The sequence below is a fragment of the Schistosoma haematobium genome, chromosome ZW (genome assembly GCF_000699445.3).
Source record: "Schistosoma haematobium chromosome ZW, whole genome shotgun sequence".
NCBI classification, from domain to species: domain Eukaryota; kingdom Metazoa; phylum Platyhelminthes; class Trematoda; order Strigeidida; family Schistosomatidae; genus Schistosoma; species Schistosoma haematobium.
In genome coordinates this window covers 118543-143078 of record NC_067195.1, presented here as the reverse complement: position 1 = coordinate 143078, position 24536 = coordinate 118543, and the positions used below count along the sequence as shown (strand labels likewise).

The following is a 24536-nucleotide window of genomic DNA, read 5'->3' as shown; positions in this document are numbered from 1 at the left end:
GCGTTTGAAGCGAATGGTACTGGGTTCGAGTGTCAGAGTGAACATCAACTTTCTGTGATGCAGGTACATCCGGCTGACGACGAGTACCAAATAGGACGAAACGCGCGTCAAACTGGATTCCATTGCTAGCCACTATCCACCATTGCTTACAAATAGCTTGTGAATTAAGGCAATATCGAGGCATTATGCACAGTATACACATATGCCAATAGCACACTGATCAATTGCAGTCTTAAACCACAATGGGAAGATACAAGCCAAACAATACCAAGTGAATTAAAACAGATTTATCTAAATAAACCTCCTAATGATGATCAATGTTAAATGTATAATTTTTGTCTTCAATAATGGTGTCTGTGGAATAGTAGAATAGAGAGTTTACATTATAATGAATTATAAATAATTTGTTGATATTATTCTCATATATATTCTTCAATACATACTGAATGCATAGTTTTAATAACCAAACAATATCATCGCATACAAGGTAAGCTGATTAACAACTGTTGAAAGTGGAGTTACAGGAGATATAGTATTTTAACATTGTGAAGTAAATCATCAGTTAGTGTATAGTGTTCATTAGTATGAGAATGTGTTTTATTCCACATTCATAAGTATGATTTAATAAGTATTATAGTGAATAAACACTTGAATGAGGGAGGGCCGATTTACTGTTTCATGTACAACCACACAATGGTTCAGTATCATGTGAAAATCATACATTAAATATATCATTTGCACGTCTTTTTTAAGTTTTCTCTTACAACCATCATTGTTTGTTCATTCTTGTTATTATCTTGATTACTATCTTTTTCTTTCTCTCTTCTCTTCACTTCATTTTGCTCAACCTTCTGCTTGCAGGCGTTCTCCTTCAGGTTGGTGTTGTATACTACTTGTGTCTGTCAACTTAACCAGCATACACCACAGTATCAGTTATTATGATGATCTAGAATGTATCACAAACTTTGTATGCGTTGGAGTTTCACAAAAAAATTAGTTTCATTTAAAGAAATTGTAAGCGTTGACCCGGAAGTCTGAATAGGATTAGCTAAAGTACATAAAAGAGAAAAGTCAACAATACGTTTATCTACGAAGTTGTAAATAGATGTAACCGCTTTGACTATTTTGCAAGAAATTATCATCAATAAAGAAGTATTCACTAGTATAGGGGTTGTGGAGATTACTAAGTTTTTGATTGAGATCATGAACCGATTGATGTTAGACCACTACAATTGAAAACCTAGAAGCACTAGACGGCCGTTTCGTCCTATTGTGGGACTCCTCAGCAGTGCGTATCCACGATCCCGCTCGTGGGATTCGAACTCAGGGCCTTCGGTCTCGCGCGCCAACGCTTAACCTACTGGACCACTAAACCGGCATCCAATGGTGATAGTTTCTAATTATGATGGTTCAACAACAATCGGTTCATGATCTCAATCAAAAAGAAGTATTCAGTTGATTTAAAACACTGTACAACAGATACATATGAAAAAGATGTCTATCATTGTTGGACAAATCAGTTTTGCTAACGTAAATCCAAAAAATATTAATGAAAATCTATCCATTGTAACATTAGATTTTATTCATTTCTTTCCGTTTATTGATTTAAACGGATAACAGTGAGTAGTAAATGTAAAATAAAGACTCATTTACGTATTAGATATTTCGGTATTAGAGCTGTAAAGCTTGAAGAAAAGGTGAATGATGAATGTGACAAGTCTCAACACCCTTTTTGTTGATTGATTTATGGTCGTTTATTTTACGACTTTTTTTTTAACTTTTAAGAGTATCTTCAAGGTACAGAAGAATGAAATATGCCTTTTATAATTTTCAATAAAGAATACTACATTTAACTGAGAAGATTATGAAAATTAGTTGAATGTGATGAAGAGCTTATTACATAGATGTTGATTCGTATTTGAGTCTTTACGAACCAGGAAACATTCGAAAATTGTTTTTTGTCCACGTTTATGACTACTCAATATTTCATATTTATGACTTTGTTAACCATTAAATTCAGGCCATTCAGGCCTTGATATCAATGTGTCAAATATAGACCAACAAGAGAGTATATGTTTTCAATTTCAGCCAATTCGTGATTTAGTACGACAGTCATCTAATTTAATCGTTTGTGACTGTCTAGTTGTTAAAATGATGGATCATTTTTCATTTGAGAAGGTTAATTCTCAGAAGAATGTTCAAAATGAAAGATTTTCAATGTTCATTTATTCTTTCGTAACATTTTTTTCTTTCTTGCAAAGATGTTTCTACGTGATGCACATTTATTTGAAACTTTGTTGTCAACACAAGAAAGTAAACTAATGAATTATCAACTCATAGTAAGTAATTAATTCACTGACAGTTTACTTTATTCTAGTCACATATTAATGACTATTTTTTTTTGATGAGTTGATATAAAGTATTTTAAACAAAAAAAAAGCACACAAAATGTAAAACTATTGATTACAAGGTATTTTGCTTCGTTTTTGTTTACATTCTAAATTAAATAACACTAGTAACTAAGTATTTCATTATCAATAACAACATCGTCAAAGCTCCACTAGAAAATCCAGTGTTATGTGTAATTTCGGGTTACTTGGGACAATATGAGATGGTGGAGAAGATTTGTAGCTCAGCTGGATAATTTTGATGAAGTTTTGTTTCACCCCCTCGTCCAATGGGGGACACAACCAAAACAATGACAAATTTAAGGTCAATAAGAACCAATCAACGTTGAGGTGTACAGAACAAGCTGTGAAACGCATATACAGAAATTCGAACACTTCACTGGTATCTGAAGTTTGTGCTGGTGATGATGTCGTTCAGAAGAACGATAAAACCTACACGATCAAACCATCGAGCTCAAAGAACAAAACACTATCAAAAATATTGACAATGATTCTTATTAGCTCAAATTAAGAAAATAAATTCATACTGATAGCTGATAAAATAAGAATTACTATTCATTATGTAGAAATTAAGCGGACAAAGCATCGAAACATTCTCAGAGATATTGTGAACATATGAATGATGTATAAACCAAGACGATGATGATGAACGGGTACTGATTATACTTGTAGATGTATGGATGGAAGCGACTGGAATCATTTTCAAACATCGAAATCATTTTCAAGCCTAAAAAATATATGTAATAATAGCCATATATTAAGATTATTGATCTGTCAAGTAAAAGCAAATACTTGATGGGACTGTTGTGTTGCATGGGCAAACTTTAAATTTAGTATGTATTAATTCGTTTACGGGTTCGAATCATACAGATCATGATAGAATAAATAATTTCCTGTTTGACTTTTATTCAGACACAGTGGGCATAACCAAAGTTAAGGATAAATATCTCTTAAATCTAGATCATAAGTTATGACATTTCTTAAATAAATTGTAAGTCTATATATTACCTAACAAACTGAACAACTATATGCAATTCAAAGTGTATTTTGGAGATTCTTTCACTCTACATAACTCTTGAAGTAATAATTTCAATCATTTGTCATTTCCACAAGTTAAAAGGATAACCCTAACGAAATCTGAATTTTCATATATTTTTATGTGATTCTTTTCCTACTATTAATCATGTTGCTATTTTGAGGTTGATCTCATTATGGGGAATGGTTAAGATGACAGAAGAATTAAACACTTAACAATTAAGAAGGTGTTATATCTTGAAAGTTGATTTCTTGATATACCGCCTATAACACCCGTGATCGATCGTCACAGAAGGTTACTATTCATTTCAATAAATTGTGAAATCTGATACCTGTTATGTTCAACATTTTCAATGATGAATCAATCGTATGAATTAATAAATGATTAAAAGGGTATAGAAAAAAATATATTGGGGCGAGACTCCAATTTAAGGACGACCTTTGAACGAATCTTAAGTGACCTTGACAGTTATTAGCCAGTCAGAAGAAAGTTAGTATAAAGTGAAAATATATTATATGAAAGTAATGGATTACAGTGGATATTCTCCTTTTACATGATTTAAAAACTTGTTAAGGTTTGATTAAGGTTCAGAGGTTCTGAATTCACAATGCATATGGAATAGAAACTCGTCCATTGGGTTAGGGTTAGGTTTACGGGTAAGGTTAGGGTTAGTTGAGGGTTAAGGTTTAGGGTTTAGGGTTAAGGTTAGGTGAGGGTAAGGGTTAGTTGAGGGTTAAGGTTTAGGGTTAAGGTTAGGGTTAGGATGCTAACATACGAGTTTTTAAGTTATGTAAAAGAAGAATATCCACTGTAATTCATTACTTTCTTTTAATATATTTTTACTGTATGCTGTCTTCTTATTGACTAATAATTGAAATTGCTCAAACGCTTCCGATTGGCTCGTCCCTAAATTAAAGTCTCGCCGTCCCATTTATTGTAACCTCTCATTATTCACCTACTCTAAAATCCGCTGTGAACCGATCGTATGTTAGCATCGCTTATTGAACTTGGCTCCGTGACCTTAAAAATTGCTCGAACGCTTCTGATCGGCTCGTCCCTAAATTAGAGTCTCGCCGATATTGGGAACATATTTAATATTAAAAATATTTCTTTAGATATCACAAACATGATAAGAATGAGATGAAATGAACAATTTGAGATGTTTAATGTTATTGTCAATATTTTATAGAATATCAACTTCAAAGTGAAGTAAGTGAGGGAGCGACGGAGTAAATATGAATGTTTGTTAGATTTGTAGATATGATGATATGACTAAGATTTGAATTATTATGTAATAATGAAGAATGATGATTGACAGATTGTTTCATGCCTCCTTTCTTCTCTTTTCTTTTGATGATCCATTTATCATTGGCATACATTTGTACCTCTCTACCTGAAAAATGGATTCTAGTTCATATGGTTTAAAATATGATCATATTTAATGTCACTGTAATAATAAACATGAATAAAGTTGAGATTAGATGGTGGTTGGAGGTAGTCGATAAGAAACCCTGAACCCGGATTTCGTGCTACTTGACACTCGTCAACAAGGTGTACCTGTAGTCTTGAGGGAACTGGTGTTCCCTGGCGGATTCGATCTCGTGTCAATCACGAATAAAGTTGTTTATCGGTAAAATGTGACAGTGATAAAAATAATTTGCTAAACTAAGGAAATCTTATCAGTTTTCAACTTCTACTTCTTAACAAGTACAAAAATGTGTTGTTGTGAAACCGAAGAAATATTTGCACAGTTTACTTGTAATAGATACTTTCAAAGTGAAAATGATAAGAATAGAATAGATTCTATAGTAATTGTAAAGAAAAGAAACGTAAAGAAGTTATTTTTCATTTTCTCTAACTTATAAATGAAAACCATAACAATTCCACTTCATACATACAATATACTTACTTACTTACTTACTTACGCCTGTTACTCCTAATGGAGCATAGGCGGCCGACGGGATGAGGTCACTAACCCCATGCCTAAAACTTCTCCTTTATCCGGGCTTGTGGCCGGCAGTAGCTCCCGGAGGGACTCCAGGTGGAGTTATACATACAATATGTATCACTGTTATTCATATTCCGTATATATGTATAAAAGTAGAATATAATTTAAATGAATAAGAAAGAAAGGTTCATTGTTGATCTAATGACCATAGTTAGAAAATATAAAGTAGAAAAGATTTACGTCATTGGTATAGAAATTGATAACAATTGGATAAACAGTACACAAATCAAAGAAAACACTTGAAAAATCACTACATACATACATATTACATCACTTCAATCTTAGTGACAGATTTGAAAAGTAAAAGCAATTGTACCATGATAATAATAATTAGAAGTGACATTTATTTTGCTATTTTTCTTTGTTTAAACTTTATAGAAAATGGTCATAAATTTAAAAAATAATTTTATGTCTCGGTATAGACGAATATTACTGAATAACTTTTGCATCATATTACACAGTGATATAATGAAAGTGAAAGATAGAAAGAGACAGAGTATATAATGTTGGTTTTAGTTAACTGGTTTCAAAAGGAAAAACTGAAACTTAATTCATTAACTTTTTAATGATAATAGAATGAATTATTTCATTAGATAGTAGTGAATGAATGATGTTTGCTGAGTTGATTTTTAACGTATACAGAGATTCGCCCCCGAATGCCCTGGTACGGCCGAGAGTGGGGAGAGTCCGCTCTCCCTCTCGAAATACTCTCACACGGCCACGCATATACAACCTTTGTCAGGAAGTCCTACTCACTGACTTCTCGTGGCTACAATGTTGTTCACGAAATTGAGAGGCCGAAATGCGAATGTCCGGCGCTTTAACCGGATTCCAAACCAATGGTGCACATGGGCTCCAGTATCCTGAGGGAACAAATGGTGTATGAACCAATTGTTGGTCACCGGCTTCCATGGGACTGCATCTCCTTACGATGCTTCACTGCCTTGTGGATCAGACCTTCAGGTCGAAGGCTCGGGGAGTGGCCCCCTAAGAAAACCACCTGCTTCGGTTTGGGCACCGGGGCAGTATCACAGCCCTCTCACAAATCGAATGAGATTTGTGTGGCGCATATGTATGTGGTGCCTCTTTGTACCATTATCTATGTGTTGAAATAAATAAATAAATAAATATGTAGAGATTCAATCGGTATCATGAATAGGTGAATGTTAGAACATCATTAAAAACCTGGAAGTATTAGATGAACGTCCTGTTCTACTATGGGACTCCTCAGCAGTGAGCATTCACATTAACACCGTTGGATGCCGGTTCAGTAGTCTAAAGGTTAAATGTTTACCCGTGAGAACGAAGACTCTGGGTTCGAGTCCGGCGTGCGGGATTGTGGATGTGTCCTGATGAGGAGTTCCGTACTAGGACGAGACGGCCGTCTAGTACTTCCAGGTTTCCAGTAGTAGTCTGACATTCATCCATTCATGATATTGATTGAAACTCAACAATCTTCGAAACCTTATACTGGTATATAGAGATCATGTAAATGGAACTTGTGGAATAATACAATTCTAAGATTCGATTTGAAACAGAAAGTTTTCATGAAACAGATTCAAACCAGTTATTATTTGATGTCTAATAAATAGTATTCTGTTAAAATTATTAAATCAGATGTCTTAAATTCGTCGAGTATTGTATGAAATTATCACGCAAAGTGAGAAAATAGAAGTATTTTAGACTTGAATTTGTCAATCATTACGATATATAGTTATGTCTCAGAAGTATATATAAAAACAGAACTATTTTAAGGTATCTGGAAATGTACTAAAATGTGTGTCCAATTTTAAAAGATCACTCAGGCACCGAATACGGAGAAGACGTAAAAAGGAAAGAATACTTGTGAGTATCTTATAGAATGAAATTCAAGTCAATTCAACGATCAATCCAATGGGTGGATCCGATCATTGCCAAGAATGAATCAAAAGTCAAAATTATCAAAAATTCAGAAAGTATGGATAAATATCTAGGAAAAGTTGAGGAAATTCTGTAATGGAATAAAACAGAATGAAGATGTCAACAGTTTTCTGACCAAGACATGTGATTCAGTTCATGATTACATTTTCTCATAATTTTATCATTCCTTAAACACTTAACTTTGTGTTGAATGGAAGATCTATTGAACGTGTATGAGAACCATTTTATGTGAAACTAGTTTATATTGTGGATTATTTTCAGTTCTAGAAATATTCGAAAGCTGAGAAGAATCAGCTTGATATTCGTTCTGATCGTAGGAACTCTACAAATGGAACTTGACATAATAAGATAAAATTTAAATACCCAATTATGTATCAGAGTGACTGTGATATTTTTAAACTTATTTGTAGGAAATGTGTGACTGTTATTTTCAATTCCAGTGAGTTGATCAGTTGACGATGATTTGGTATCGGTACTTGCAATCCTCACACGACGTTAAATAACTAGTTTGTAGCATGCAACAATTCTTCTAGAATTGACTGAGTATCACTTCAATATTCACGCGAATTACTGTAGCTAATGCAATTATACTTAAAGTTGCTTGTGATTCAAGTCACTTGCTGTTTTTCTTCCAAATTTTGACATGTGGGTAAATGCATTTGAGACTTGCAAAGCTTAACAGTTTCTTCAAAACTGCACAAATATCTTGTTAATGAGTTTTAATGGACTCCAGTTAACATATCTTCAGCTTGAAGAAATCTACTCAAAAACAACTCAATCTATTTACTGAGTTCTTAACAAACTCAAGTAATTTCATTAATTATTGTATGAATACAAGTGGATAAATTTGTGAGGTAGCTCATTGAGTTCTATTAAGAAGCCATTATCAGATTAGGAGACAATATCACCAATCGTAATAGCTATTTCTTGGAGATTAGAACCCTTAACTACTGAATGTCAACTCAAAATTCTGAAACTTAAATCCTCGTTGTGAAGATCATCTGATACTTGGAAAGTGATGATTACAAACTACTTGACAAGTTTTAAACAGGAAGAAGGCTACTTTATAGTATCTACGGTTGTCACTATCTCCTAACGAACATTTGTCCATGATATGAAACTTCAAATTGAAAGATTTCTGAATGACTCTTTAATCAGAATGTAGAATAAATTCATGATCTCTATAAATATATTGATGGATATTAGGGAAATTTCTTTGAATCATTCAAACATGGTGACATTTATCATGACTATTGATTACTTAATGTGAAACTAGAAGAAAAAAACAAAAAGCAAATGGTTCGACTGTATCTCGTTTCTTGAAAAAAACACAAGAGAAAATAGAGTGAAACTAATTTGAATATTTAAAATGTTATCAACCATTAAATCAATTGTGTCTATCTCTATTTATTTTTCGTTTATAGTTATGTGTTGTTTTTCAAACAAAAAAATGTATTCAAATGTTAAATGATCAAGTATTAAAACAAAACATAAGTGAAGTATTAAGATGTTAGACATTCACACCGTTGGATGCCAGCTCAGTGGTCTAGTTGGTTAGTGAGTTCCTATCTCACAACAGACCTAGTTGAACTCTACTGGTAACGGCTTCTCACTAGAACTCCAGGAGTATCTTCTGAAGGCATTTTAGTTAGTTACTTAATTGTATAACATAAAAGACTTGTTAGTTAAACTAATTTCCTTTAAATTTAGATCCTTTGCAAAAACGTTGATGTTCTACAGTGTAACAGTTTCACTAACGATATTTACTACACATGAAATGTAAAGCATTTAAACAATATAACAAACTGATAATCATTATTTTACTTCGAACAAAAACAAACAATCATTGAATTAGTTGAAGTTAGACATTAACACCATTAGATGCCGACTCAGTGGTCTAGTTGGTTAAGCGCCTGACCCAAGACAGATAGATCCTGGGTTCGAACCTCGCAGGGGGGCGGGATCGTGGATACATACTGCTGAGGAGTCCCATATTAGCACGAAACGGCCATCCAGTGCTTCCAGGTTTTCCATGGTGGTCTAGCTTCAATTGACTCATGATTTCAACCAGTTAACATTATTATTATTATTATTATTATTATTATTATTATTATTATTATAACCGTTGAATGTTTATTGAAGTAAAATACATTTGTTTTTGTTTTGTTTTTATTGTTTAAATTCATCAATAATACTTGACTATTTTTATTTAAACAATCACTTAAAACAAAAGTAGATTAAATTTCATTCAGTAGAAAATACAGATAATACGAATCAATGATTGTCTCGATGCTTAATTACTAAGTGGACTATTTAAGTTTTTTAAAGACTAATATTTGAAAAGATTGAATATTCTTTTCAATAATTTATTTATTTAGTTAGTTAGTTACATAAACACTGGTACAAAGAGGCACGAAATACATATGCTCCACACAAATCTCATTCGATTTGTGTGAGGGCTGTGATACTGCCCCGATGCCCAAACCAAAGCAGGTGGTTTTCTTAGGAGGACACATCCAGTGCCTTGGACCTAAAGGTCTGATCCACAAGGCAGTGGAGCATCGTGAAATGCAATCCCATGGTAGCCTGTGACTGAAAATTGGTTCATACACCATTTAATCCTCAGGATCCTGGAGCCCATGTGCACCATTGGTTTGGAATCCGGTTAAAGCTGGACATTCGCATTTCGTCCTCTCAATTTCGTAAACAACACTGTGGCCACAAGAAGTCAGTGAGTAGGACTTCCCTGACAGAGGTTGTATATGCGTGGCCGTGTGAGAGCATTTCGAGAGGGAGAGCGGGCCCAATGCTACTGTGTGACTCCTCAGCAGTACGCATCCACGATCCCGCCTCCCTAGACATTCGAACCCAGGACCTATCATTCTCGCGCCAGGCGCTCAAACAACTAGACCACTGAGCCAGCCGGTATCTATCGGTGTTAATGTCTAACTTCAACCAATTCACGAAGTTGCGTCACCGTACAACACTGTCTTCAGTGAGCTGATATCTCACAAGAGACCTGATTGAACTCCAGTGGTAACGGCTTCTCACTAGAACTCCAGGAGTATCCCTTGAAGTCAGTCACTAGTGAGCAGATGACTATTATCAGAAGGGGTTTGTGGAGATTTTAGAAATTTCACAAATTGAAATCATGAGTCATTTGAAGCTAGACCAATTACATTTGACTACGAAAGCTCGTAAGTACAATGGTCAAATTAGATCATTCAATAGCTAAGATTACTATTGATTAATTGGCCTTGATGTTGACCAGGGAGGAGAAGCGGTTGAAGATATTTCTTTTGTACTCACAGTTCCAGTCTCTTAATCCGGATGGCTACGGCTTCAGCCATTTGAAGGACTTTAAGTCTCACAAGCTTTGGCAAAAAATTACTGACATTATAAATAATTGAAAGGGATTGGTTTATACTGGCACTATGACCAATTTGTATTAAATGGGCTAATATCGAGCTGTTCACTTTCTTCATCAAACCTTCTTTCAGTCACGCTGGGAGCTGTTCACGAGCACAAAAATGCAAATTCCTAGAACTTCGACCAATGTAAACTGCTCCACAGAAGCAGTCAAACTGATAAATACAAAATGAAATGATCATTCTAAGAAATTCATCTTTCAGCTTTTACGTCACCATTGGGAGCGTAGGAAATACTATCTGTAGTTCTCGGGCGTTAAAACATTTTTGGATTGTTTTCCGTAATCTCTGAGTTAATATTTCACTGGCCGCATCCCCTCTGAATTGTAGGAGCATGAACAGGCATTTCTTATTCACCGTTTGTATTTCGCCTAGTCTCACCTTCGTGAACATATATTTAATTATAAACGTTCTAAGATATCTGTTATCCCTAAGAGTATTACGCAATGTTTTTAGCTCTTTTCAACTATATCCATAGAACGTATAGTGCATATTCAGTAACTAATAGTTGTGATCAGGTTTCTTTTGTACTGCAGAGGTACAAAGCTAAGGAAATGTTTGTACTGCCCCGTCCAGGTATTTTCCTGTTTAAATTCCTTTTCAATGATCCATCAGCTTTCGTAGTTGAGAGTACGTCCAAAAGGCTAATCTACCATTACTCTCTTCTTCAGATGTAAACTGAATGTCTGGATACACTTCATTAAACTGCCTGAGAACCTCTTGTTGTGATGTATTATCTTTTCAGAGGATGAACGTATCATCCATATATTGACAGTAAAATGTGAATTTTGGATAATCTTTTTGAGTGGACCATTTTCTAGTTTGGCTAGAAAAATGCCAACTAGTATAAGGCCTAATGGTGAACCCATCGCAACACCATCCGTGTATTTATATATTTATCCGTCGAACATGGAATTCACATTCATGGTGCACTTCAGTAATAACTCTTTAACGACATTGATAGGAACCGTAGTTTCAATTTCATTTTCACTCGATTTTTCACATGTATATTCTACGGTCTCTATGAGTGTAACATTTGTGAATATTGATGTTACATTTCTGACCTTGTCAACAAATTGGAATACATACTTAATACTAAGTTTTAAAAGTTTTGCATGGAGACGTTTCAATATAGTTACAAACCATTTAGCTATAGTATGATAAGGAGAGTTATGCATATCTAAAATTGGTTTTAGTGGGATCCCTGATTTGTGTACCTTTAGCAATCCATACAATTTTGGCAGATAGGTTCCCACTGGTTTAATTATTCCACATAAACCCAACTAAATAGTCTGTTGGTCCCTGAGCTTCTTCAAAGATCTGATTAGCTCATTCTCTATCTCATTATTAAGAACTTTCTGGTCAGTTATATTTTGAAGTTTTAATTTGTCATCTAAAATGGTACCCGTTTTGTCAATCTAATCGCACTTTGTCTTTGACCTGGCCAGTTTTCGGACTATTAATTTGGATATAAGAATTGTAGAACCTGAAGAGAATTTATCGAAAAGAATATTCTTCGTTCAAATATTAGTCTTTTAATATGAGGATCTTTGAATAATTAAACTATTTAAGTTTTAATCAGAGAGGAGTTTTGCGGATATTATAATAACTTAATAATTGAATGCATGAGTCAATTTAAGCTAGACTCAGTGGTCTGAAGGTGAAGCGCTTGCACCCGAGACTGATGGGACCTGAGTTGGAATCTCGCGAGGTGGGATGGTGAGGAGTCGCACACCAAGACAAAACGGCCGTCTAGTGCTTCTAGGTTTTCCATGGTGATCTAGCTTCAATCGACTCATGAATACAACGATTCAATTTAAGTTTTGGTTAAATTCAAAAACGAAGAAGGTTGTTTTTGTTTAACACATGTATTTAACAACTAACAAAAGTATTTAGTCAACATTAAAACTTTCTTATTTCGTAATATTAACTCTATGTGAATAACGACAATGTTTTGCATAACAAAAGTCAATGATTAGTGAAATCAATTCTGATCATTCTTTTATCTTCTCTAATTGAATTCCATTTAGAAACAAAAGAATACAACTGATATTGTTGCTTCGTTGAAATCTCAAAATGAAATTGTTCAGTGTTTAATCAATGCTAATGAATCATTGAATCATTTATGTGATACCGGGAATCAACTCATTATAGATAAAGTATATTCAATGGAGAAAATACAAAATAAAATCTGTTTTATAAAAAACAGGTTAGTGATAATAATACTTTATGTTTCTAGATTTTAACTTTTCAAAAATTGAATCTGTTTACCATGTTCATGGGTTGTAGTTTTGACGTTTAGACAAAGTTTTCAATAATTATCCCCACTACTGATTGATTTTAGATAAACTAGAAATCCTGAAATTAAAGGTGTTTATCTAAGTTCTTCAACAGTAGATTTTAACTGAAATCAACGGGTGCAACTGCATTTGATAGGTAACTTAAAGCACGGAAACGTGGTTAGTGTTGATAGATTAAAGGCTTAGGATTTTAACACTAACAATCGATTGACCTATTAAATAATGTCTGAAGGCTAGGAGATGAATTTTGGGATCTAATAAATATGTACGAAACAAATATGCTGGGTTCTTAACATAAAACAACTTACCAACTCTTGTACATAGATGTTTTTCTTTATCAGGAGTTTGATGATTTCGTCAATGTATATCCTACCTCCAAAATCTTTTCCTCATTTCCTCCTCATTTGGAAGCTGATTCGTTCACTCTCACAGTAGGCTCTTTCTGGTGATAATCAGCAAACGAAAATTAAGTATCTTGGGCAGACAATTGTTTAGAAACACTTGTACAATTTTGTTGGTGGTTGTGGTAGTTCTCTAAGTTCCGACTTCTTACAATAGAACTGTCTCGACATTCGCACTGAAGATTCATACTTTGATATTGGTTGACAGTTGTTTTGAGTTCCATATGTTCTTCACTTGTAGTAATGCTTCCCTTGGTTTGGCAATCCTTGACTTTACGTCTGTATCAGATCCTCCACGTTCATAGATGATGCTGATCAGCCAAGTCTGCACCTCTTCCAGAGTTGATGTTCTCCATGTTTTATTTGAGGATCTTGCTTTTTCTCTCATGCATATTGAGGCCTTCTGATGCAGAGGCTGATGCAACACTAGTTGTCTTGACATGCATTTGTTCATGTGAATGTGATCGAAGGGTCATGTCATCTGTAAAGTCTAAATCGTCCATTTGTTTATAATCTATCCATTGTATTCCGTGTTTCACCTCAGAAGTGGAGGTCTTCATAATCCAATCAGACGTCAGAAGAAAGAAGGGAGAGAGTAAGCTACCCTATCTGACTCCGTTCTTCAATTCGAATGTGTTTGCCAGCTGTTCTGCATTCACGACTTTGCACTGTAGTCCATCGTGTGAATTCCGTATGATGTTGATGATTTTCTCAGGTACACCACAGTGTCGAAGTAGTTTCCATAACGTTCTCCTATCCACACTGTCAAACGCCTTCTCTTAATCATGGAAGTTGATGTATACTGACGATTTCCACTCAATTGACCGTTCAACGATGATCCATAGTTTCACAATTCGGTCTGTGCACAACCGATCCTTACGTAATTCAGTTCGTTGAGATCGAATTTTTCATCCAGTTCAGCAATACTATTGAAAACCTTTCCTGCTACCGACAGTATTGTGATGTCTCTGTAGTTCTCATACCTCAGATCCTTCGTTGGTATCTTGATGAGGTGTCCTTCTTTCCAGTCTCTCAGTGGCAGTCGTTCCCTCTCCCAAATCTTCCTGAATAAAATTTGGAGCATGTTAGCACTTGTTTGTATGTGTGGCTTCTGTCATAGAACCGAATTTTTCTACAATCATTCTCCTGAAGTACACCTTATCAAAGATTTATTCACCTGACTTCCCAGTAATCAATCTCTTGATAGATTAAGTTGTTGACCTAAATGACGAATATAATGTAGTTTTATTTAGTGAAGAGGATATAAAAATGAAATATTCTAAACGCCTCAAAAAACGATGCAAAAGCGTTCGAAGTAGGAGTTTTTATTCTCAGTGAAAACGTTTTCCTCTAAAATCATCTTCACTTATGCCTAGTCTAATTATAGTTGAAGAAATCATCAAACATGCTAAGTTTCGGCAGACGTGACTGGCGTATACCTGATTAAATCTTTGCATGAATTGAAAATGTTCCCTTGGTTTCTGAAATCAAGCACCATCTATAGATTATGTTATTTTATGAAGTCATAAACTATTTATCTGAACTGTATCATTATCAGAGTAAGTTTCTCACGATATTCGTAATCAATGATATTTTCGATGTTTCGGTTTTTTTTTTCAAAAATACATATACACACTATTATGACTTTGTATCAGACTAATTAAAAGTCGAAAGTTATTATTCATGTGAAAATTAGATGTTACTAAGGTAAACAGCTAATTGATGCATAGATGATTCTTGACAGAAGTTGGAAGAGGTTTCATCTTTGCTATCATCACTTTACCAACGAATCAGAGCAAAAAATTATAAACTTAATAATTTAAAGCAATTAGTCCCTTTTATAAATTTCGATAGAACAATGAGAAGACGGAGTTGATCTGAAAAATGTTAGAAAATTGGAATCAAGAGTGAAGTCCAATCTATTAAAGCTTCTTAAAATGAACGACATAAACAACGAGGAGTTTAATATACTAAAACCGTCGGGTTCAGTTCTCCCGAATTTATATGGATTACCTAAAATTCATAAACCTAATATTCCATTACGACCAATTTCGTCTATGCGTGGTTCTCCCACACACGAGCTAGCTAAATGGTTAGTAAAACTGTTAAATCCAATTCGTACTAATCTATGTAAGTTTTCTTTAAAAAACACATTTGAACTAATTGATTTTCTTGGTGACATTAATATTAAAGATAAATCTTTGCATTCATTTGATGTAAACTCTCTCTTCACGAATGTACCGTTAACAAAGACGGTGGATTTCCTTTGTGACTATATTTCTAAAAACTTTCCCCTTTTTCCTATTCCGTTACCATTTTTGAAAGAATTACTGTTATTATGTACAGCTAATGTTCAATTTACGTTTGATGGTGAATATTTTCGACAAGTTGATGGTGTAGCTATGGGTAGCCCTTTAGGGCCTCTCTTAGCTGAGGTATTCATGTCATATGTGGAAAATATGACGAGCGACCTTATTAGTGAGACAACTCTATATAGAAGATATATGGACGATATCCTAATTATATGTGATAAAGATTTTGATGTTTACCGATTATTGGATAAATTCAATGGTGTTCAAAATGATATTGTGATGACACATGAATTAGAAAGCAATGGCCAATTAGCCTTTCTAGACATACTCTTAAGTCGAAGGGATGATGGCACTATTAGACGGTCAGTGTGTAGGAAACCAACTTGGACGGGACGATACTTAAATTTCCATAGTTTCTGTCCATTGCAATACAAGAGAGGTCTGATTAAGTGCCTCTTTAAGAGGACTCGAAGAATATGTACCTCTGACATGGTGGAAAAAGATGAAAAGTTACTGACTGACACATTAATACCAAATGGTTATCCACTCAAGTTTATTAATAGGTGCAAAAGTTAGTTAATACCAAGACCTCTAATTTATTCAGTGCCAAAGAAAAAGGTTTATATCAATCTACCATATAGAGGCGAATCTAACAGTATAGTTTTAAGGCAGAGATTGAAAGCAGCTATGGAGAATACGTATTGCGCTGCTCAGTTGGTAGTGATTGAAAAGTCTAAGGCCATGATTCCTAATAGACCCAAACAATGCACTAATGATTACGTCACATCCGATTATATTTACCAATTTACATGTTTGTGTGGACACACATACGTGGGGAGGAGTAATCGAACAATGCAATCAAGGATCAATGAACATATGCCTAGATGACTTCAAAATCAATGTATGTCAAATGATCCGATCAATGTAGGAGGTAGAAAACCAAGCTCATCGATAGCAAAACATACAATTGAGACGGGGCACAAAATTCACATTAATACAGCATTTATTAATTTTCATATAAAAAAATGCCTTAACAAGTATATGTGTGTGACCAGATTGTTCGAAATGTATAGCGTTAATACATCACATTTTTCAGATCAACTCCGTCTTCTCATTGTTCTATCGAAACTTAATAATGTTTAGAATATTTTAGAATATTCAATGATTGTTGCTTAGTGAAATAATGACAAAAGTGTCTCATATGATTTACATATTATTTACATTTATTTTTGTCGCCAACAGAAAAGAGAACAGATATCTTTTGTATGATCTACAAATAACTTCATCCAAATAACTTTATCCAACCACTATACCTTAATAGTGGACAATACTCCTTACATTCAGATATCTGAATAGAATACTTTGGTCAATAATGAATTAATAAGTAGATATATATTTTATTCAATCATTTAAAACTGGATTCATTCTATATTCGGGGGGTTTTTTTGTGTGTGTGTTTCATATGAAGTTAAAATAATCTTCAACAATGAGATGGTGGAGAAGATTTGTAGCTCAGGTGGATGATTTTGGTGGGATTTTGTTCTCTAAACTGAACGATGAAAGCTCCACGACCAAACCATCCAGCTCAGAGAAAAAAAACTCCACCAAAATATCTTCAACAATTTTGTTTGTTTGTTTTTTGTTTTGCATTGAGCACTTGATTAGAAATTTTATCAAGATCTTTTGTCATTTCATCTTGGTATTCTTGTTTTTTTTTAAAAAAAAAAATACTTCTCACCCTATTTCTAGCTTCTTTTTATTGTTTCCAGGGGGAGAATCGTTTTTTTCTTTTGTTTATTTTAGATATATATCGGTATTTATTGTTTTCTAGATGTGTCACTAACTGTCCAACTAAACACACATACACACACACACATAAATAAAATGCTTAGAATAACCCTAAAACAATGTCATTAAAAAAAAGTTCTGATTTTCATTCTCCTGGAAACAAAAAAAATTGTTTATTTACATTTTCCTTTTATGGTAAACAATCTATGGTTCATAATTAGACTAAACTAAGAGAAACTAAAGTTTTCGTTTACTGATTCAGAATAGATTCACTTTTCAAATGTTTTATGATCTTCTTTTTTTTTTTTAGTTTTTGATTCTTCATTTACCGATTGACTATTTTCATTGACAACTTGTATACAAACACTTACTCAATAACTAAGCATTTTTAGTTTTGTTGTCAATAATGAGGAAAAGTGATAGTTGATCTCTAGGGTGTCATCTTTCATAAATCATTATATGATTACTAATTTTATCGGTAAAACTAACATCATGGATTTTATCTAATTGTTAATTCGGAATATAAATAAATTTTATGTTTTTATGATTAATCACTTGTTTACTTCTATGTACTTGTGTCAATAAACAAAATAATAAACTTTTTACTAGTATAGGGGTTGTGGAGATTCGTACGTTTTTGATTGAGATCATGAACCTCTATACTAGTTAATTAACATATGCTCACTAGTGACTAGTGAGGGAATTCTCGGAGTTCTAGTGAGAAGCCGTGACCAGTGGAGCTAATCCTTGTCGGGTAGAGACAGTTATCTACTTAAGTACAATGGAAATTGGTCGCGCAATTTCGTGGATTGGTTGATGTTAGAAACTATCACCATTGGATGCCGGCTCAGTGGTCCAGTTGGTTAAGCGTTCGCGCGCGAGACCGAAGGCCCTGGGTTCGAATCCCGCTCGCGGGATCGTGGATGCGCACTGCTGAGGAGTCCCACAATAGGACGAAACGGCCGTCCAGTGCTTCCAGGTTTTCAATTGTGATGGTCTAACATCAATTGGTTCAAGATCTCAATCAAAACTTAATAATCTCCACAACCCCTATACTAGAGTTCTATTTATCAAAACATCAATTAGAAAAGTTAGTTCGTATATGTGTGGAGATGTATACAACTTTTGATGTGTGATGTAAATCTTTAGACCTAATCAGGCTCATCCCCATTCTATTTAGCATTCTAAAGTATAATTACATCATTGTGATATTACTGGTTTTAATGTTTTCACAATGGTATTTACATGCTAAACGTTGAAAGCATAGAACAGTGATAGATTAGATTAGATAGATTAGATCAGTACATTTATTTTGCATACTGATGTGATCTTAATTGTAAATTGTAAATTTCAATGGTTAATATCATGAGTCAGTTGAAGCTAGACCACCATGGAAAACCTGAAAAACTTGGAAACCTGAACGGCCGTTTCGTCTCAGCATGAGACTCCTCAGCAGTGCGCATCCACGACCTCACCACCTGCGAGATTCGAACCCAGGACCTACTGGTTTCGCGCACGAGGTTTTCCATGGTGGTCTAGCTTCAACTGACTCATGATCTTAACCATTGAAATTACTATAATCTCCACAAAAACCCATCTGAAATTGTAACTTATTATTTCAAATATTAAATAGAATTGTGTTTTAAAAAGCAAAAAGGCCTTTGAGCAAATTCCACTCTCTATATTTTACAGTTTTACATCTATAAATATTCTTTTGCAATAGTCCATGTAAATTATAAGTAACATGTAGGCTTGATAATGAATAAACTGATTTATTTCTAAATGGAATAATAATGAAGTCATATAGTTTTTGGTGGAATTTTGTTCTCTGAGCTGCATAGTTTGGTCGTGGAGCTTTCATCGTTCTTCTGAACGACATCATCACCAGCACAAACTTCAGATAGAAGTGAAGTGTCCGAATTTCTCCATATGTGTTTCACAGCTTGTTCTGTGCACCTCGACGTTGATCGAGGTGCATCATCCAGCTGAGCTCCATCATCTCGAAGTCATATAGTTTTTTATTATATTTTCTATTTGAATAGTAGTTTATTGATTTTAAAATTAAAAGAGAACGATTTTGTTACAGTAGGATAAATGAATTCAGCGGACTTACAATCGTGAAAATGAAGCTGGTGAGAGAAAAATATTTGAGGAAAAAACTAATATTATTAGTGCTATTAACGACACTGATTATAAATGGAAACTAATAATAACAAATAGGAGAATATAGTATTCCGTATAGAAGAACAAATGCAGAAATAACACCAAGATATGTTTAAAAGATTTGACAGTGTAAATCAGTCAAACATAACCTCCTATCAATTCATTCGATGTTGTTTGCTTGTATCTTACCATTGTTGTTTAGGACTGCGATCGATCAGTCACTTGTTAGCATATGTGCATCTTGTGCGGATTGCCTCAATATTGCCTTAAGTCAAAAGCATTATAAGCAAAGATGGATAGTGGCTAGCAGCGGGATCCAGGACGTGCGTTTCGCCCTATTTAGGACTCGTCAGCTGAATGTGCCTGCATCTCAGGGATTCGAAGCCAGTACCGTCCGCTTCATACGTCATCACGTTATCCACTTAGCTGCTGGGAAGATTCAAGTAAACAATACCAAGTAAATTTAAACTTCACCCGATTGTACAAGCAAGTGGCTAAGTAGATAACACGATGGCATTTGAAGCGAATGATACTAAGTTCGAGTCCCACGGTGAACATCAACTCTGAGATGCAGGTACATCCAGCTGACGAGTCCCAAATAGGACGAATTGCGCGTCTTGAATTCCACTGCTAGCCACCATCCATCTTTGCTTATAACCTCCTGTAGTTGCCTCAATCTAAACTTACTGATTTGATACAAGTCTTTCTGATACAAAAATAGATTTTCCAATTAGATTTCGGCGGAACTTGATCCCAACTGTTTAAAGATCCCCAACATTATTATATGTAACAAGAATATTGTTTCCAATAAATTCTTTACAAGTTTTACAGCTATATATATTCAAATGTATAATCCGAAAAGTGGTCAGGTTTATGCCAAATGCATAGTTAGTATGTGTATTCAGGATTGTTTATAGATTAAACATTGCTAATATTCAAATAATTAATATTCATTGTTACCTTGAACAGGCTCATAAGTTAGATGAATTTATTCGATTCATTAACAGAATAAATGCAGCATGGCCTGCATTAATACTTGTATATTTGTTTGCGCTTGGATGAGCTGAACAAGTCTCTTATGATATTTAACTGTCTAATATAACCAAATACAAACAACATAATTGTCAACTAAACAAAGCACGTTATTTATACGAATCTAGGAAGTTGGAATAATCCATTTACGATGAAATTATAATTTATTCAATTCAGAAAATGTTTATCATCAAACTTCGATAATTAGCGAATTCACAACTAATTGATCACTGGACCTAGGTTTCGTGCTGTTTGGCATGATGTACCTGTTATGTGGAGACAACTGGTGTTTCCTGAAAGACTCAATCTTCTGTCACACAGCTTCACAGTTAGAGACGTTAGCAACGAGATATCCATGCCACGTTTGACCTCAATATAGTGCACTCGATGTGGAGTTACTTAGATTTGTGACTGCATTGGAACTTGGTCGATAGAATTCGATCTACACTAAGAAGGACCTAACACACGTGACAATGGTCACCACACAATAGTCAATTAATTTTAAATAAAACTCAGTCCTACAGGAGGTCAGTCGTGCCCCGGATAGCTCATTGATAACATCTCCGACTATGAAGCTGAGTGACAGGAGATCGACTCCGTTGAAGAGCATCAGATCCCTCAAGATTACAAGTACGCCCTACTGACGAGTGTCAAATGGCACGAAACCTTGGTCCAGCGTTTCTGGCCGACTAGCATCTCGACCAGCTAATTTCTTTAATATGCCATCTAGCAGTATAAACAAAAGTCCATATACCTTGAATCTAAATATTCGCCATTGATTGGTTTTTATCAGATCAATTGTATTTTTACATCTTATTTTAGATATATCACACTACTTGATGAAGCTCGTACAGTAGTGGATTCAACTAAAGATTTAATAGCACTTCGAGAGGATATGCAACAAATTCAAACGGTATGTATCATGGGAATTATGCTACTTGTAAATAAATCATTGTTATTAATCGAATATTATGTAACACTTATATTATCTAATATGTTTCATCTTTTATAACTACTCCAAAGAGATAAGTTAACAATAATATATTAGTTATGTTCAACTGGTTAATTTGAGCTGAGATTCTAGTGGATGATGTTTTGAATAAGATTATTTACTGAATAGTTGAGCAATCAGCAAAAAATTCAAATCCTTCTTCTGAATAACAAATACCGGAAAATGAAGCGAATTCATTCTATATCTTGTACTTACAATCTTTCATAGAGGTACCTAATGTATAAATGTATTCTTGTTTTTGATTGTTATCCATAGAAATTTACTTGCCAATAATTTATCTAGTGACTGACTTCAGGAGATACTCCTGGAGTTCTAGTGAAAAGCCGTTACCAGTGGAGTTCAACCAGGTCTGTTGTGAGATATCAGCTCACTGAAGACAATGGTGTACGGTAGCGCAACTTCGTGGATTGGTTGAAGTTAGACATTAACACTATTGGATGCCGGCTCAGTGGTCTAGTTGGTTAAGCGCCTGGCGCGAGACTGATAGGTCCTGGGTTCGAATGTCTAGGGAGGCGGGATCGTGAATGCGTACTGCTGAAGAGTCACACAGTAGGAAGAAACGGCCTTCCAGTGCTTCCAGCTTTTCCATAGTGGTCTAGCTTCAATTGACTCATGATTTCAACAAGTGAAATTTCTAAAAATCTCCACAAAACCTATTCTGATAATAATTTATCTAAGTAGTACAAATAAAAGCAAAGATTATTTCGTTATGATTATAGGGAACTTTATCTTTAATAAATAAAATAATTTCATAGTATAAATGTAGTGAACGAGAACACAAGTCGGGACAATCAAACGTATTTTAATACAACATTACAGAATGTATTGGTAAAATATGAGAACCATATAGTAAATACTTCATTTGCAAAATGTCAATCAATTGTCTCACACTTGATTGTTCCTTCGTTTCCAAACCAATCATTCTCTGTTGTCATTTACTTTCTTCGATCTTTCTTAACCTGATACCAGGCTTTTCACTTTCAATCAGTAATACATACTACTTATATCTGTCAACATCAGTAGCACATACCGCATAAATATTCTTCTTATTCAAAGGCATTTTACGCTGGCTGTTTGTCTAAATTAAACCAACCTACAGGTCTTGGATTTTGGTATGAGCTTCACTCACCCATTCGGCTAAATAGAGTTTTGGCATTATAGCTGATGTCAATTCGTGATTAAAACTCTAAATCCGATTTCTAACCTTAACCATCAACCCTCATTTGGTTCTAATTATCAGGTGGACACTCTCAAGGTGACCATAACGTCTCTCAAAGATCATTCATAGATTATTGTCTTATCCCAACATACTAATATACGAAACTAAAGCTAATAAACGTCGAAATTCCAGTTGTTTACTTCTGGATCTCGTCGGAACGAATGTTTTCTTTTGTCTAGAATATTTACAAATCAAATTTCAATGATACATCTAAATCAGAATTTGTTCTTCTTGGTGAATAAATTAAATGAGTAAATATAAACTTCTCAGAATAATCTCAATGGCAAAATATATGTTGTATATCAAAAACAAATGACGATGTTTATTCAATCTTATTTACAATGAAGGCGGGCTGGGGGATGGAAATTTCTATGTTCATGAAAGTAGATATGAGTTTCATTTCACTTCTTTAGTCTTATGTCATAATGAATAAAATGATTTGGCATGAAGGAGGATGTTGTGGATGCGGAGGAATAGACCAATAATTATCATGTTAAGTCAATGGTGTCCTTGGACTTTAAATGGACATTTCTTATTGGTCGATATCTGTTCACTTGTTAAATATTTTGTAAATGTTGTTTTCTATTTTATGGTACGATGTGGTATGCTTGATTGGTATATAAACAAAGTATGTTTGAAATATAATGATTCATATCTCCGAGGCTGTGACTTGTGTTCTGGACTCCAGTGACTGGGCTAGACAGAGAAGCGAGACCAATCGAGACTCTAGGCCGTCCGTTCGTGTTTACGTGTCACTGTAATCGATCGATAAGTACGCTGCTCTCTAATTTTCCAGTCAAGGACAGAACAATTAGCACAGGGTAAAAATCGACCGCAACTTAAAGTCATAACAGAGGATAAGCTTAATTGAGGGAAATTTGTGGGACAATTTGTACATTTTATCAGAAGGGGTTTGTGGAGATTTTTAGAAATTTTCACAGATTGAAATCATGAGTCAGTTGAAGCTAGACCACCATTGAAAACCTGGAAGCACTGGACGGCCGTTTCGTCCTAGTATGGGACTCCTCAGCAGTGCGCATCCACGATCCCGCACCACGCGGGGCTCGAACCCAGGACCTACTGGCTTCGCGCGCGAGCACTTAACCATTAGACCACTGAGCCGGCATCCAACGGTGTTAATGTCTAACTTCAACCAATCCACGAAGTTGCGCCACCATATACCATTGTATTCAGTGAGCTGATATCTCACAACAGACCTGGTTGTACTCCACTGGTAACGGCTTCCCACTAGAACTCCAGGAGTATCTCTTGAAGTCAGTCACTAGTGAGCAGATGATTATTATCAGAAGGGGTTTGTGGAGATTTTTAGAAATTTTCACAGATTGAAATCATGAGTCAGTTGAAGCTAGACCACCATTGCTGAGGAGTCCCATACTAGGACGAAACGGCCGTCCAGTGCTTCCAGGTTTTCAATGGTGGTCTAGCTTCAACTGACTCATGATTTCAATCTGTGAAAATTTGTACATTTGTTAATCTAATGACCTATCT

The 24536-nt window shown here is 34.7% G+C and overlaps 1 protein-coding gene across 1 annotated transcript in view; it reads left to right on the top strand.

The window, feature by feature from the left end:
- SPTBN1_1 (Spectrin beta chain, non-erythrocytic 1) overlaps positions 1-21652 on the top strand; it is a gene marked incomplete at its 3' end in the record, with an annotated part of 38376 nt that extends 16724 nt beyond the window's left edge. Inside the window, exons 6-8 of the mRNA XM_012944722.3 lie at positions 2262-2339; positions 12831-13009; positions 21619-21652. Coding sequence (XP_012800176.3) covers positions 2262-2339; positions 12831-13009; positions 21619-21652 — 291 coding nt within the window. The remainder of the gene's footprint in view (positions 1-2261; positions 2340-12830; positions 13010-21618) is intronic.
- Positions 21653-24536: the final 2884 nt, after the last annotated feature.